Genomic DNA, 13,111 nt, shown 5'->3' on the forward strand with positions numbered 1-13,111 from the left:
CATACTAACCAATCAGTTTCATTGGCTCACCTCAGAGGACCTTCTCCTGGGTCACACTTAGACTGTAGATCTTCCTGCTTCTCTCTTGGCCTCCCATTTCCTGGAGAAGTCATTTTTACTCCAGCAGGCATTTCACTTGGGGTGGGCAAACTTCAGTGGACCAATCCCTTGTTTTATTTATATTTGCGGGATTGGTCCCTCTCTTAACGAACTAGAAAACTTTTTTATGAATTGGGTTTTGACATGATTTTGACTGGAGGTAAGCTGCCCTGAGCACTGTAATTACACTAGAAGAGATGGGCTATACATTTTCTAAATTCATGGAAGATAAGGCTATCAAGGGTACTATGCTCTGAATACCAGTTGCTGGGAACTGTAGGTGCAGAGAGTGCTATTGCACTTAGGTCTTGCTTAGGGGCTTCCCATGGGGGCATCTGATTGGTCACTGTGAGAATAGGATGCTAGACTATGTGGGCCTTTGGCTTGATCCAGCAGGGTTTTTCTTAAGTTCTTAGATGAAACAAAGCTGAGAATGAGCTGAGGTTAGCAACTGCTGCCAAAAGCAACAAAAAAAGCTTCCTTTAGTTACATCCATAGTAAAAGACAGAGAAAATAAATGGTGGCACAGCTACTCAATGAGGATGGCAAAATGATAACAGATGACAAAGAAAAGGCAGAAGTGCTCAATTCCTACTTTGGCTCAGTCTTCTCCCAAAAGAGGGTCTATGACCCTCCAGGGAAATGTGAGGTTAGAGGGGCAGGATTGCAGCTTGAGATTGATAGACAAATGGTCAAGGAACACATAATCACTTTGAACGAGTTCAGATCTCCAGGGCCCAATGAACTGCATCCTAGAGTATTGAAGGAATTGGCTGTAGAACTCTCAGAACCATTGTCTTATTATCTTTGTGAAATCGTGGAGGATGGGTGAAGTGCCAGATGACTGGAGGTGGACTAATGTCCCTATCTTCAAAAAGGGGACAAAGGAGGAACCAGGGAGCTACAGACCAGTCTGCCTGACATCGATCTCTGGGAAAATTCTGGAGCATATTATAAAGCAGTCAGTCTGTAAGCATCCTGGAAACAAAGCAGTGATTTTACTAGAAGCCAACATGGATTTATCAAGAACAAATCCTGCCAGACTAATGTTATCTCATTTTTTGATCGGGTAACCTCCCTGGTAGACTGTGGGAATGCTGTGGACATAATATATCTCAGCTTCAGCAAAGCTTTTGACAAAGTGTCCCATGACATTCTAATTAGCAAGCTAGCTAAATGTGAGCTGGATGGAACAACTAGCAGGTAGATCCACAGTTGGCTACAGAATCATAGAGTGCTTATCAATGGTTCCTTCTCAAACTGGGGAGAGGTAACAAGTTGGGTACTGCAGGGCTCAGTCCTGGGCCCAGTACTTTTCAACATTTTTATTAATGACTTGGATGAGGAGGTGCAGGGAACGCTTACCAAATTTGCAGATGATACAAAATTGGGGGGCACAGCTAATACCATGGAAGACAGAAACAAAATTCAAAGGGATCATAATAGGGTGGAACATTGGGCTGAAAACAACAGAATGAAATTTAACAGAGATAAGTGCAAAGTTCTACACCTAGGGGAAAAAACCCAAATACACAGTTATAAGATGTGGGATACCTGGCTCAGCAATACCACATGAGAAGGATCTTGGGACTGTTGTTGATCATAAGCTGAATATGAGCCAACAGTGTGACGTGGCTGCAAAAAAGGCAAATGCTATTTTAGGCTGCATTAACAGAAGAAGAGTTTCCAAATCATGTGAAGTATTGGTTCCCCTCTATTTGGCACTGGTTAGGCCTCATCTTGAGTACTGTGTCCAGTTCTGGACACCATACTTTAAGAAAGATCCCAGTCTGCGTCTGTGTTAGAATTGCTTTTAATATGTCTTTTAATATCTTTAACCCTTTTTTAAAAAAAAATATTTGTTTTTAAAGTTTTTTTAAAATGTTTTTAATGTTTTAGAGTGTTTTTAGTGTTTCTGCTGCCCTGGGCTCCTGCTGGAAGGAAGGGTGGGGTATGTATGTATGTATGTATGTATAAATAAATAAATAAATAAGGATGCAGACAAGATGGAATGGGTTTGGAGGAGGGCAACGAGGATGATCAGGGGCAGCTGGGGCAACTGGTTTTGATGGATTGTTGGGCACTGGTTAGGCCTCATCTTGAGTACTGCGTCCAGTTCTGGACACCACACTTTAAGGATGCTGACAAACTGGAACGGGTTCAGAGGAGGGCGATAAGGATGATCAGGGGACTGGAAACAAAGCCCTATGAAGAGAGACTGAAAGAACTGGGCATGTTTAACCTTAAAAGGAGAAGAGTGAAGGGAGAAAATGAGAGCGCTTTTCAAGACCTGAAAGGTTACCACACAGAGGAGAGCCAGGATCTCTTCTCGATCATCCCAGAGTACAGGACATGGAATAATGGGCTCAATTGACAGGAAGCCAGATTTCAACTGAACACCAGGAAAAATATCCTAACTGTTAGAGCAGTACAACAATGGAACCAATTATCTAGGAAGCTGGTGGGCTCTCCCACACTGGAGCCCTTCAAGAGGCAGTTGGACAGCCACCTCTTGGGCAGAGCTTGGAAAAGTTACTTTTTTGAACTACAACTCCCATCAGCCCCAGCCAGCATGGCCACTGGATTGGGCTGATGGGACTTGTAGTTCAAAAAGTAACTTTTCCAAGCTCTGCTCTTGGGTATGCTGTAATTTAGATTCCTGCACTGAGCAGGGAGTTGGACTCAATGGCCTTATAGGCCTCTTCCAGCTCTACTAGTCTATGATTCTATGATATATAAATCTGGGAGAGGTAGAAAAACTTTCCCCACCTACCTGTATACAAGACCCCCCATCATCAGTTATATCTCAAAAATGGGTTTAACGATCAAAAAGGAAGCAAGGTGATTTCACAGGCAGTTTTAAGAAGACAGAAGTAAAATCTTGACCAGATAGGCAATTTATTTAAGTGTTTGCATTGTACAAACAAAAAACTCAAATAGCAACCAAGTTCTTTCCCTTACCCACTTCCGTGTTCCCAACCACAAGCTTGGCTGTGGGATACTGAGCTTTGAGTGCCACCAGTTCCTTGAGGCTTGAGGGCTGAAACCACATCACCTGCTCACCTCTGAAGCACAGCTGCTTCCGAGGTTGATCCGTGCGAGTCTAGGGAAATAACGCCAGGGTTAGCTTTGAATTGCAATGCACTGGCCCAGGGCAAAGAATTTCAGCTCTGTTTAATTCTTGCCTATGTCCAAGCTAGACATTTCACCACTGAAAGCATAGATTATGAAAAGAAAGAAGGCAACTAGAAAGAAGGCAATAAGACTAGAAGTAGAAGGCAACTGTTATTGTTGCAATTTACCGTGTCCTACCCCTTCTATGGTAACTTATAATGTTACCACAGACAAAGCAAGTCCATATCTTAGGTGTATGGATCACCACAAGTTGACTTTGCCCTTCAATATGCATGTGGTAAATAGTCTTCCAAAAGTCGCTGTTGTTTATTAACCTTCCAGTGCTTTTAAGAGGTCATTATGATTATGAACTCCTGCCAGTTCATATTACTGGTATCTTCATAACAAAAGTGAGACCTTTAAACTCAGCTTTTTTAAAAAAAAAAGTTAGATTGCCATAATTTTATTTATATCCTGCCCTTCCTCCCGAAGGTGCCCAGGGCAGCAAGAACAAACAAAATTATTTAACACGCAAAAGAAAGACATACTAAAAACAGTTAACACAATTACAATTAAAAACTTTCTAAAACACAATTTAGATTATTGCAAAATTCCATTTAAAATATTCTAAAACACAGCATGTGTTTTAATGTGTACATTACACATCGTGTGTAGTTTGACACTTAGTGCTTTTAACAATTGTCAGAAACATTCATAGTCTGGATGGGATGCATGCATCAGCCCCATCTTGATATGTCCCTGTCCCCATAGGCCAGGAGTAGGGAACCTTTTCCGGGCCAGTGGGCCATATCTTTAACTCTCCCACCCCGGCAGGCCAACTTTGACAGGTGGGTAGGATTATTTATTATTATTATCATTATTTATATAGTGCCATAAATGCATGTGGCACTGTACAGAAAAATGAATAAAAACATATAAAGCCACGTCCCCACCACAAAGATGTACAATTTAACTAAAAATAAAAGGGGAACATAGAGAGAAGGAAAGGGACTAAAACAGGTAATGAACAAGACAAACACCCACCTGTCAATCATCTGATGTCATATTGATTGCACAGGTTAGCCCCACCCCCTAAATGCAGATGTGAACTGGCTATATCCTCTGCCTGTCATGTAGGACCATCAGAAGTTGCCTTATAACAAGTCAGAATATTGGTCCATCTAGCTTGGTTTTGTCTATACTGACAGGCAGCAGCTCTCCAGGATTTCAGACAGGGTTTTATCCCAGCCCTACCTGGAGATGCCAGACTAAACCCAAGACCTTCTGGACGCAGAGCCAGTGTTCTACCACTGAGCTACAACTTTTCCCCTGTGTTCAGGGTCAGTCTCAGGAAGCCATCTGTACAAGAATAGGGGTCCTCCATTGAAACAGGGTCAGTGATTGGCCAGGGGTATTATATGCCTGAACATTGCTCAAGGTCAGTAGGTGACCTTCAGCCATTCACTATCTCAGAAGATAGTGGGATACCTTATGGCTATCTCCAGGGGCTTCATGAGGAAATGTCAGGATACCAATGTAACAAAAAGCTGCAACTCTCCGTGCCAAGGATATCCTAGGATTGTCAACAACTTCCGTCTGCATAAAGATGGAGTAACAAGTTGTTCTAGCTGCACTCCATTGCTTAATGTCTTGGGTCACAATGTAGTGAGTTTCTCTATGAAACTGTAAACTCCCAGAGATAACAGCTATTCTGTTGTGAACAACAATGTTTTCTCAAAGATGAAAGCGCAGTGAATCAAGAGTCTCTAATCTTGCCTATGGTCATTAACTGTCTCTCTCCCCGCCACTTAAGTTTAACTGATTCACTACTTAAACAACAGAGGCTGAAGTTAATTCACGGTCTGTTATCCCAGGACAATATATCATTTAAACATGTTCTCAGATTACTATGTACAGAAGCCAACAGATACATTAATCTTCCATGGGGGAGGAATGCCACAAGAAACTCCTAAGAGGATGGACCTACCAATAACTCTGGTGGGAATATTGGCTCCTGTGTAGGGTCTAAAGGCTGGAACTCAGATGGATTGAACAGATCCGAGGATATCAACCCCTAAAGAGGACAAAATGCCATTGATTAGTGCATTTCTCTTTTCTTACTATCAAAGAAGATTGCTCTTTCTATATTTCATACAAATATATATATATATATATATATATCAAAGTTACTAGCCTAACGCAGAGAAGTAGCAAAACCTTCATCTGCATATTTCTTTTTTTCTGAATAAGGATTTTTCCTTGCAACAAAAAGGACCTTAAACAAATGCAGTATTTGAGTAATAATGGACATTTAACAATTTAAATACATTCCTCGCGCTACACATTCCAGCAGAAGCTCAGGAGCACCATGGTCCACAGAAGACCTCCATGGCCCTACTAGAACAAATGAAGTTGATTTCAATTATGTACTGCTCCCAACAACCCCCATTCACACTCTGCTCTCCCAACAACAAACAGGAAGGGACTCAGCTCATCCTTGGCCTTCCTCCCCCTCTTCCAAAAGCTGCTTAATAACCCCTTGGGTGAATTGTTCCCTGGATGTCATCACCAGCTGGTTTGTTTGCTTCAGCCAGCCAGCCAGAACGTACTCATGCAGGAAGCTCTGAAGCCCATTTCTTGATTGGGGTATAACTAGATATGTGCTTTTACCTAAGCATGGTTTGATCCTCTAAATATTGAATTCAACACAGGAAGGAACAAGAGTCAATATATCCATAGGTTAGGGGCACTTACTGTATTGTCTTCTTTTTCATTCATGCAACAGCCTGGGCCATTGACTTTTTTCCCACAACAACCCTGTGGGGGGGGGGAGGAAGGGAGAGGCAGAGAGAGAAAGAAATGTGGGAATCAGATACCATCATAAAATGGAATCAAATACAATCATAAAATGGAATCATTTTTCTTAGATGAAACAACATTTGTTATGCCTTTCTTTTTGTAAAAAAACATATATAAAGTGCCACCCCAAATAAAAGTTTTTAAAGGGCATACACTATTTTAGACAATTACAAACAGAGCAAATCCTAACAAATACAGTTGCAATCCTAAACCTATTTACCTGGGAGTAAGCCCCACTAAAATATGTCTCATTGTTTTCAATAGAGTATATTATCTGGCAAGTGTGGACATAACTGAAGCTTTACACTTATATCCAGGGCCAGCAAAAGGTGGACCTTGAGGGTACTAAAGTACTAGGTCCACAGCCAGCTGGGGCCCAAGTCTCTGAGCTTTCATTTTTAAAAGACTAAAGCTACTCCTAGAATGAAAGTTATGAAGCAAAATGTGCAGGCCATATTTAACCATCTTTTGAGAGATGAGCCAGACTGGCTGCTCCCACCTTTTAGGGTTTTTATGTATTATTTATTTATTAAATTTGTATCCCATCCTTCCTGCCAAAGGAGCCCACTGAGTGAAGTCAGAGCTGTGATGAGTGAGTTGTTTCAACACCAGGCAATGGGAATCCCTGCAATACTAATTAACTGTTTTTCCCCTCCTCATTAGTGCACTTTGCCTGCTTCTATTTCATTTTCTAATCCTTGGAATCTCTGTAGTTTGACCTTCCTTTTTTCATTCCAGAATGCACCTTTCCTGTGGTGGGTTCATCTGAGATCAGGTACTCTTAAGAAGTTATTTTCTACAAATACTACAATAAACATGAGTGGATGTTAAAGGATCCCCCTCCCACAAAAGGCAAATGCAAAATATGAAAACTTTGCAAAGAGGCTTAGACCAGGCACTCATTATGAATTCACTATGCAATTAATGTACAGTGCAATGATACAGTGTCTACTCAGAAGTAAGTCTCTCTGTTTTTAATGGGGTTTACTCCCAGATAAGTACGGTATCGCAGCCTAGGCTTTGATTTAGGATTGACATAGAAGAAAAGCAGGGTTCTTGTGCCTTTAACAGCTGTGTGGCAGGCATAAATTCAATAGGTTGTCATTTCTAGTATGGAAATACAATTATGGAAAAGTTTCCCCTGCTCACATTCTATCTGTCAGACATTTATTACGTGCATGCCATGGCCACTAATTTATTGTGGGGGCACCTGCAAAAGAGGACACAAATTTGCATATGATACACAGCATATCCAAATCTTTTTGCAAGTGAGTTAGAGGACCCAATCCACATACAGTGTACCAGGCCTAGAAAATCCTATTGTCAGCCCTGTTTATATCCTACACTCTGCTATTCACTCAGGGTGTCTAGCATGGCCTTTTCACATTGTCTTCAACTGAGGCACAGACCTGCTTAGTTTCAGCAATGATATATCATCAATCATCATTAGATGATTCTCTGCCTCCCCATTTTCCAGAAGTTCTTAGGACAAGGGTGGGGAGCCTGCAGTCTTCCAGATGTTGGTCTGCAACTACCATCATCAAGAATATTGGCCATGCTGAGTGGGACTGATGGAAAGCGATTATCTACTCCTGGCTTAGGAAATGCCCCTATATCTCAGGACAAAATGTTTCTATTTAATCTGAAGCATAACAGAGAAAGGTTATACTAAGAGACTGTTGTTCAGATAATGGTCCTAGTACATGTTGCAGATATGCATATTGTCATCTTGCAGTTTAGAACATAAGAAGAGCCTGCTGGATCAGGCCAGAGGCCAATCTAGTCCAGCATCCTACGCTCACAAAGGCCAGCCAGATGCCTATGGAAAGCCCACAAGCAGGACCTAAGCACAAAAGCACTCTCCAGTTCCTGCAGTTTCCAGGAACTTGTATTCAGAAGTATATTGCCTCCAACCATGGAGAGAGAGCATAGCCATCGTGGCTATTAGCCATTGATAGCCTTATCCTTAGACTGAATTTATCTGAATTTGTCTAATCCTCTTTTGAAGTTATCTAAGTTGGTGGCCATCACTTCCTCCTGTGAGAGGGAAATCCATTATTTAACTAGTGCTGTGTGCAGAAGTGCTTTCTTTTGTCTGTCCTCAATCTTCCAGCTTCATTGGATGTATGAGAGAGGGAGAAAAACGTTTCTCTATCCACTGTTTCCATACCATGCATAATTTTATACACTTCTACAATGTTACCTCTGACTCACCTTTCCTCTAAACTAAAATGCCCCAAATGCTGCAACCTTTCCTCATAGAGGAGTTGCTCATTCCCCTTGATCATTTTTGTTGCCCTTTTCTGAACCTTTTCCAACTATACTGTATCTTTTTTGAGGTGAGGTGACCAGAACTGTGCACAGTAGTCCAAATGTGGTCAGAAATCTATGTACCATAAATTTGTACAAAGGCATTATGATATTAGCATATTATTTTCTGTTCCTTTCCTAACAGTCCTTAACATGAAATCTGCCTTTTTCACAGCTGCCACACACTAGGTTGACATTTTCATTGTGCTATGCACAACAACCCCAAGGTCTCATTCCTGGTCAGTCACTGCCAGTTCGGACCACATGAGCGTATATGTGAAATTATGATTTTTTGCCCAACATGCATAACTTTATGCATTGTATATTGTATTTTAATCTCGTTTTGTACACCGCCCAGAGAGCTATTAGCTATGGGCGGTCTAGAAATGAAAATAAATAAATAAAATAAATAAATAAACTTTATACTTGTTTCCATTAAATTGCATTTCCCATTTTACCGCCCTTTCACTCAGTTTGGAGAGGTTCTTTTGGAACTCTTTGCAAACCCTTTTTATTTTAATGACCCTGAACAATTTAATATCAACAGCAATCTTCTTTGAAAACACTTTTCAAAGAAGGACTATGCCGATTAAAATTTGTTAATTAGCGCTGCTTTGAATGCCCTCTCTTAAGAGTTGAACTTAAGAGTTGAAATCCCCCAAAAGCATGGTAAATGGCCCAAATAATCCTCCCTTCTTCTATAAGAAGACATGTGACTTCCTCTTTCAACAATTCACTGCTCACATGCTTTGATTGCCAAGCATAGATGCATAATATATAATCATGTAGCATATTAAGAGCACAATCCTGTGCATTCTTACTTGAAAGTAAGTCCAACCATGTTCAATGATGCTTAGTCCCAAGTAAGTACACATAGGATTACATTCTAAAAGTTCCTGAAACACTAATGTTAACTACTGTTTCCTGAAACTGGGCATAGGAATCTCAGCAGTGGAGGCTGGTCCATTGGGGCAAATGGGGCATTGCCCCACCAACCTCACTCTGCTTCTCGCTGGCTGTGGCTCCATCTGTTGCTGTCCTCCCTGCCTTCCATCCCAGCAGTCTCAGAGATAGCAGCCATCGTTGAATCTCAAGGGTATATTGTTATGAGCATGGGGGTTGGGCTGGATGATTCCTGTGGGTACCCTTTCCAGCCTCTGATTTGGAATCCTGTGCCTTGGAATGAGGAGCTCTCTGCTGCTCAAATGAGTTTTTTGTTAACCAAATAGATTGGCCAGGTAAGATAATGGGCCAATCAATTGCCCAGCAACGGTGAATGGGCCAGGGAGACCCTTTTGTCATTGAAACTCTGCAGGAGAGCCTCTCCCCCACTCCTGGCAGCTAGCAGAAGTTGTGCTTGTAGTTTTGAGTGTGTCTAGAGAATTGCTGGGATCTGGAAGGCAGGCAGAAAGACTAGCTCTCTGCACCATGGCCTTTGGGGTGCCTCCTACAACCCAGATGGAAAAGCTGGATATTGGACTGCTAATGTATTGAACCCCTCCATTCTGAAGCTCAGGTTGGAATGTGTGTAAATAAATAAACCATATTTCATAAAGACATCGCAGTCTCTGCTGACCTTCTTTCCAAAGGAAACCAAACCCTGGAGAAGCGCAGGGACCCTCGAAATCTCACCGCTCGGAGATTGGGGGAGGTGCGCAACAATATTTATGCAGGTTTTAATAGTCGTTCTCCTACCCCAGAGAATCCTGGCAACTGTAGTTGTGAGGGAGCTAGGAAATCTTTAAACAGAATTCTCAGCACCCTCAGTAAACTGCAGTGATGACTTGGGGAAAGTCATGACTCTTACGCAGGTATAAAAATAATATGGGTCAATATGCAATAAATATCCAAATTACAATGAATTAAAGTAGAACCCCACAACAAAAGTTAATTTTCTCTTCTTGGAAATATTTGAGGGGTTTGAGAGCCAACTACCATGAGCACATTAACCAACTTACCACTTACCACATTACTTTGTTTTCCAGCCATACAGCAACCTAGTCCATTAACTTTTTTCCCACAGCACTCCTAGACAGAAAGAAATGTTTCAAAAAGAACATTAAGTTAACGCATTTTCCAGCTAAACCTGTTAACCACACAGGTTAACCACAACCAAAAGATACACAGGGTTCCAGGATCAGAGGAAGCTGCTTTGTTTTGAGTCAGGGTCCATCCACACTAGGGATGTACTAGAATTCCACCCAATTCAGAGTCGGCACTGAATCTTCACTTATTCTCTATCATTGCGGATTGAGTTTTTATGTAGCGATTTCCCTCGGCTATTTTAAAAAAAAATTAAAAAGCAAAACAAAGCAAATCCATCTCTAAAATGCCAAAAATGTTACTGATATTTCCTTTCATTATCAGTTTTTCCTTCAAAATATTGTTACTTCCTTTAAAATTAAAATTATCAGTATTTTTTGTGAGGGGAAAAATGAATTGGTAAAAGCAGCAGCTAGTGGACAAAGAACAAACTCAAATACATACTGGCCTTTCAAACTGGCACTGGCCAATGGATCCTATCTCTAATACACACTAGAGTTTAATGCAGATTTGAATCTGCTTGTGTCTCTGTTTTTTTTTTAACAGCATTCATCCAATGTCCTCCTCATCCAAGGAGCAGCCCACACTTTCCCCCCACTGATTTCGGATTTTCCTGGTTTGTGGATAATCCAATAAGAGAAGATAATCCAATATAAAAATCTCAACATAAATCCAATATAAAATTTGCCCACACAGGTACAGGAGGCAGAAAGGGAAAAGGGAAGGGAAGGAAGCAGCTGCCTTTCATACAAGCAACTCCAAATCCTTGCCTGGCTTGGAGTGACGCACTTTTTTATCCTTATTTTTGACTGCTCTTTTGTGCAAATCTGGTAGATCAAAAAACGTGTATTTCAAAAATTTAACAAGGTGTTCATGCACAGATAGTGTAGATGGGAAACATCAAGATAGATTTCAGAGGCATATAGTGGTAAGTGCTCATGTGTTGGTTGAAGGCCCACATGCATGCACATGGAAACAGTGATTCACATAGAGATTGATGCCCTAGTGTGAACCCAGCCATCAACCCTTATCAGATTATCCACAGATCAGGAAAATCTGGATTTAGCATGGAGAAAGTGCAAGCTGCCACTGGCATGAGAAGGGCATTGTGTGAATGCTGACAATTTGACCATTGATCCATCTAGCTCTGTATTGTCTACACTGACTGGATGGTTCTCCAGGGCTTCAGATGAAGTCTTTCCCTGCCCTGCCTGGAGATGCCAGGAAATGAACCTGTGACCTTTTGCGTGTGAAACATGTGCACTACCACTGCACTACACCCCTTCCCTAAACAGTCTCGGGTGAATGAAGGGAACACCAGTTTGAAAGAGATTTGTCCATTTGGGATGTAACCTTCCAAGAAGTTTCCTTGCATAAACCATTCTGAAATGAATGGAAGCAACAGCATTCTTTCACAGCCCCCATTCATTTTAATAGCGTTTGCACCAGACCTTCTCAAGGAATCAAGTTCCAGAAACATCAGACTTTGGATCAAATTCTTTCCCCAATAGAAATGTTATACCATAAAGTGAGGGCGACAATATGGTGCCTTCCAGATGCTGCTAGATCACATCATCATGCCTGGCCATTGACTGATGGAACCTGGAGTCCAACAAACATCTGGAGGACCCCACTACTCTTTCGGTAAAGTGTAATACTTTTGTGGCAGGACTGCTTAAGATTGATAAGGTAGGGTTCAATCCAATGTTAGTCTTGTTCAGAGCAGACCTATTGAAATTCATGGATATGACTAATTTAGATCCATTAATAGGAAGCTGCCTTATACTGAGTCAGACCAGTGGTCCATCAAGCTCAGTATTGTCTACAAGCACTGGCAGTGGCTCTCCAGGGTTTTAGGTAGGAGTCTCTTCCAGCCCTACCTGGAAATGCCAGGAATTGAACTGGGACCTTCTGCACGCAAGGCAGATGCTCTGTCACTGAGCTATGACCCCCACCAATCAGAATGGGTATACTCCAAGTATAACTTAATTGGATGCAACCAACAGGGGCATAGTCATCTGGGGTCTTGGGAGATCTTAGACCCTTTACTTTTTTGGGAGCAGGGTCCCTCTGTCTCCAGCATCCTATGAGACAATCAGCATGAAAGGGGAGTGTGTTAGCCACTGAGAAGAGTCTAACATGCTTCCTTGTCCTTTCCTGCTGATTGGAGCCAATCAAAGTGAAAGGAGGCGAGTCAGCCACTGAGAAGACTCTTCTCAGCAGCTAACATTCTCCCCTTTCATGCTTATTGATTCCTAGGGATGTCTGTTGTTGTGGGAGAAAGTTTAAAAAGGTTCTTAACCCAGCAGCAAAAGGGAGGGCATGGCTGTGACTAACATGAAGGGACCCTGCACTACTGAATTTGCCACTACACTGCTGACAACCAATCAGCTTTTTCTATTGTAGGTGATAATCAATTAGCATTTATCAAAATCTAGTCTAATGCCATGAATAACCTTTTTATCTCTAGCCCTTACCTTCGCAAATGTTCGGTATCCCTCCAGAATGGCCCTGTATCCTGTACAGCGGCAGAGATTTCCTGAATCACCAAATAAAATTGCAAAGTTGAGAGTCACTTCAGATGTACAAGTAGGGAAACTAAATTTTTTTGGCTTTGATCTATCATGGAGGATGCTGTGCTAGTGGAGGATAACCAAAAGGTAAATTTACCAACTGAGAAAGGAAT

The 13,111-nt window shown here is 41.6% G+C and overlaps 1 protein-coding gene across 1 annotated transcript in view; it reads right to left on the minus strand.

The window, feature by feature from the left end:
- XDH (xanthine dehydrogenase) overlaps window positions 1-13,111 on the minus strand; it is an 82,688-nt gene that overhangs the window by 53,278 nt on the left and 16,299 nt on the right. Inside the window, exons 6-10 of the mRNA XM_061625000.1 lie at window positions 12,903-12,964; window positions 10,348-10,410; window positions 5,968-6,030; window positions 5,201-5,287; window positions 3,061-3,202 (exon numbers count right to left, since the gene is read on the minus strand). Coding sequence (XP_061480984.1) covers window positions 3,061-3,202; window positions 5,201-5,287; window positions 5,968-6,030; window positions 10,348-10,410; window positions 12,903-12,964 — 417 coding nt within the window. The remainder of the gene's footprint in view (window positions 1-3,060; window positions 3,203-5,200; window positions 5,288-5,967; window positions 6,031-10,347; window positions 10,411-12,902; window positions 12,965-13,111) is intronic.

Source organism: Rhineura floridana, chromosome 4 (genome assembly GCF_030035675.1).
Source record: "Rhineura floridana isolate rRhiFlo1 chromosome 4, rRhiFlo1.hap2, whole genome shotgun sequence".
Lineage (NCBI taxonomy): Eukaryota > Metazoa > Chordata > Lepidosauria > Squamata > Rhineuridae > Rhineura > Rhineura floridana.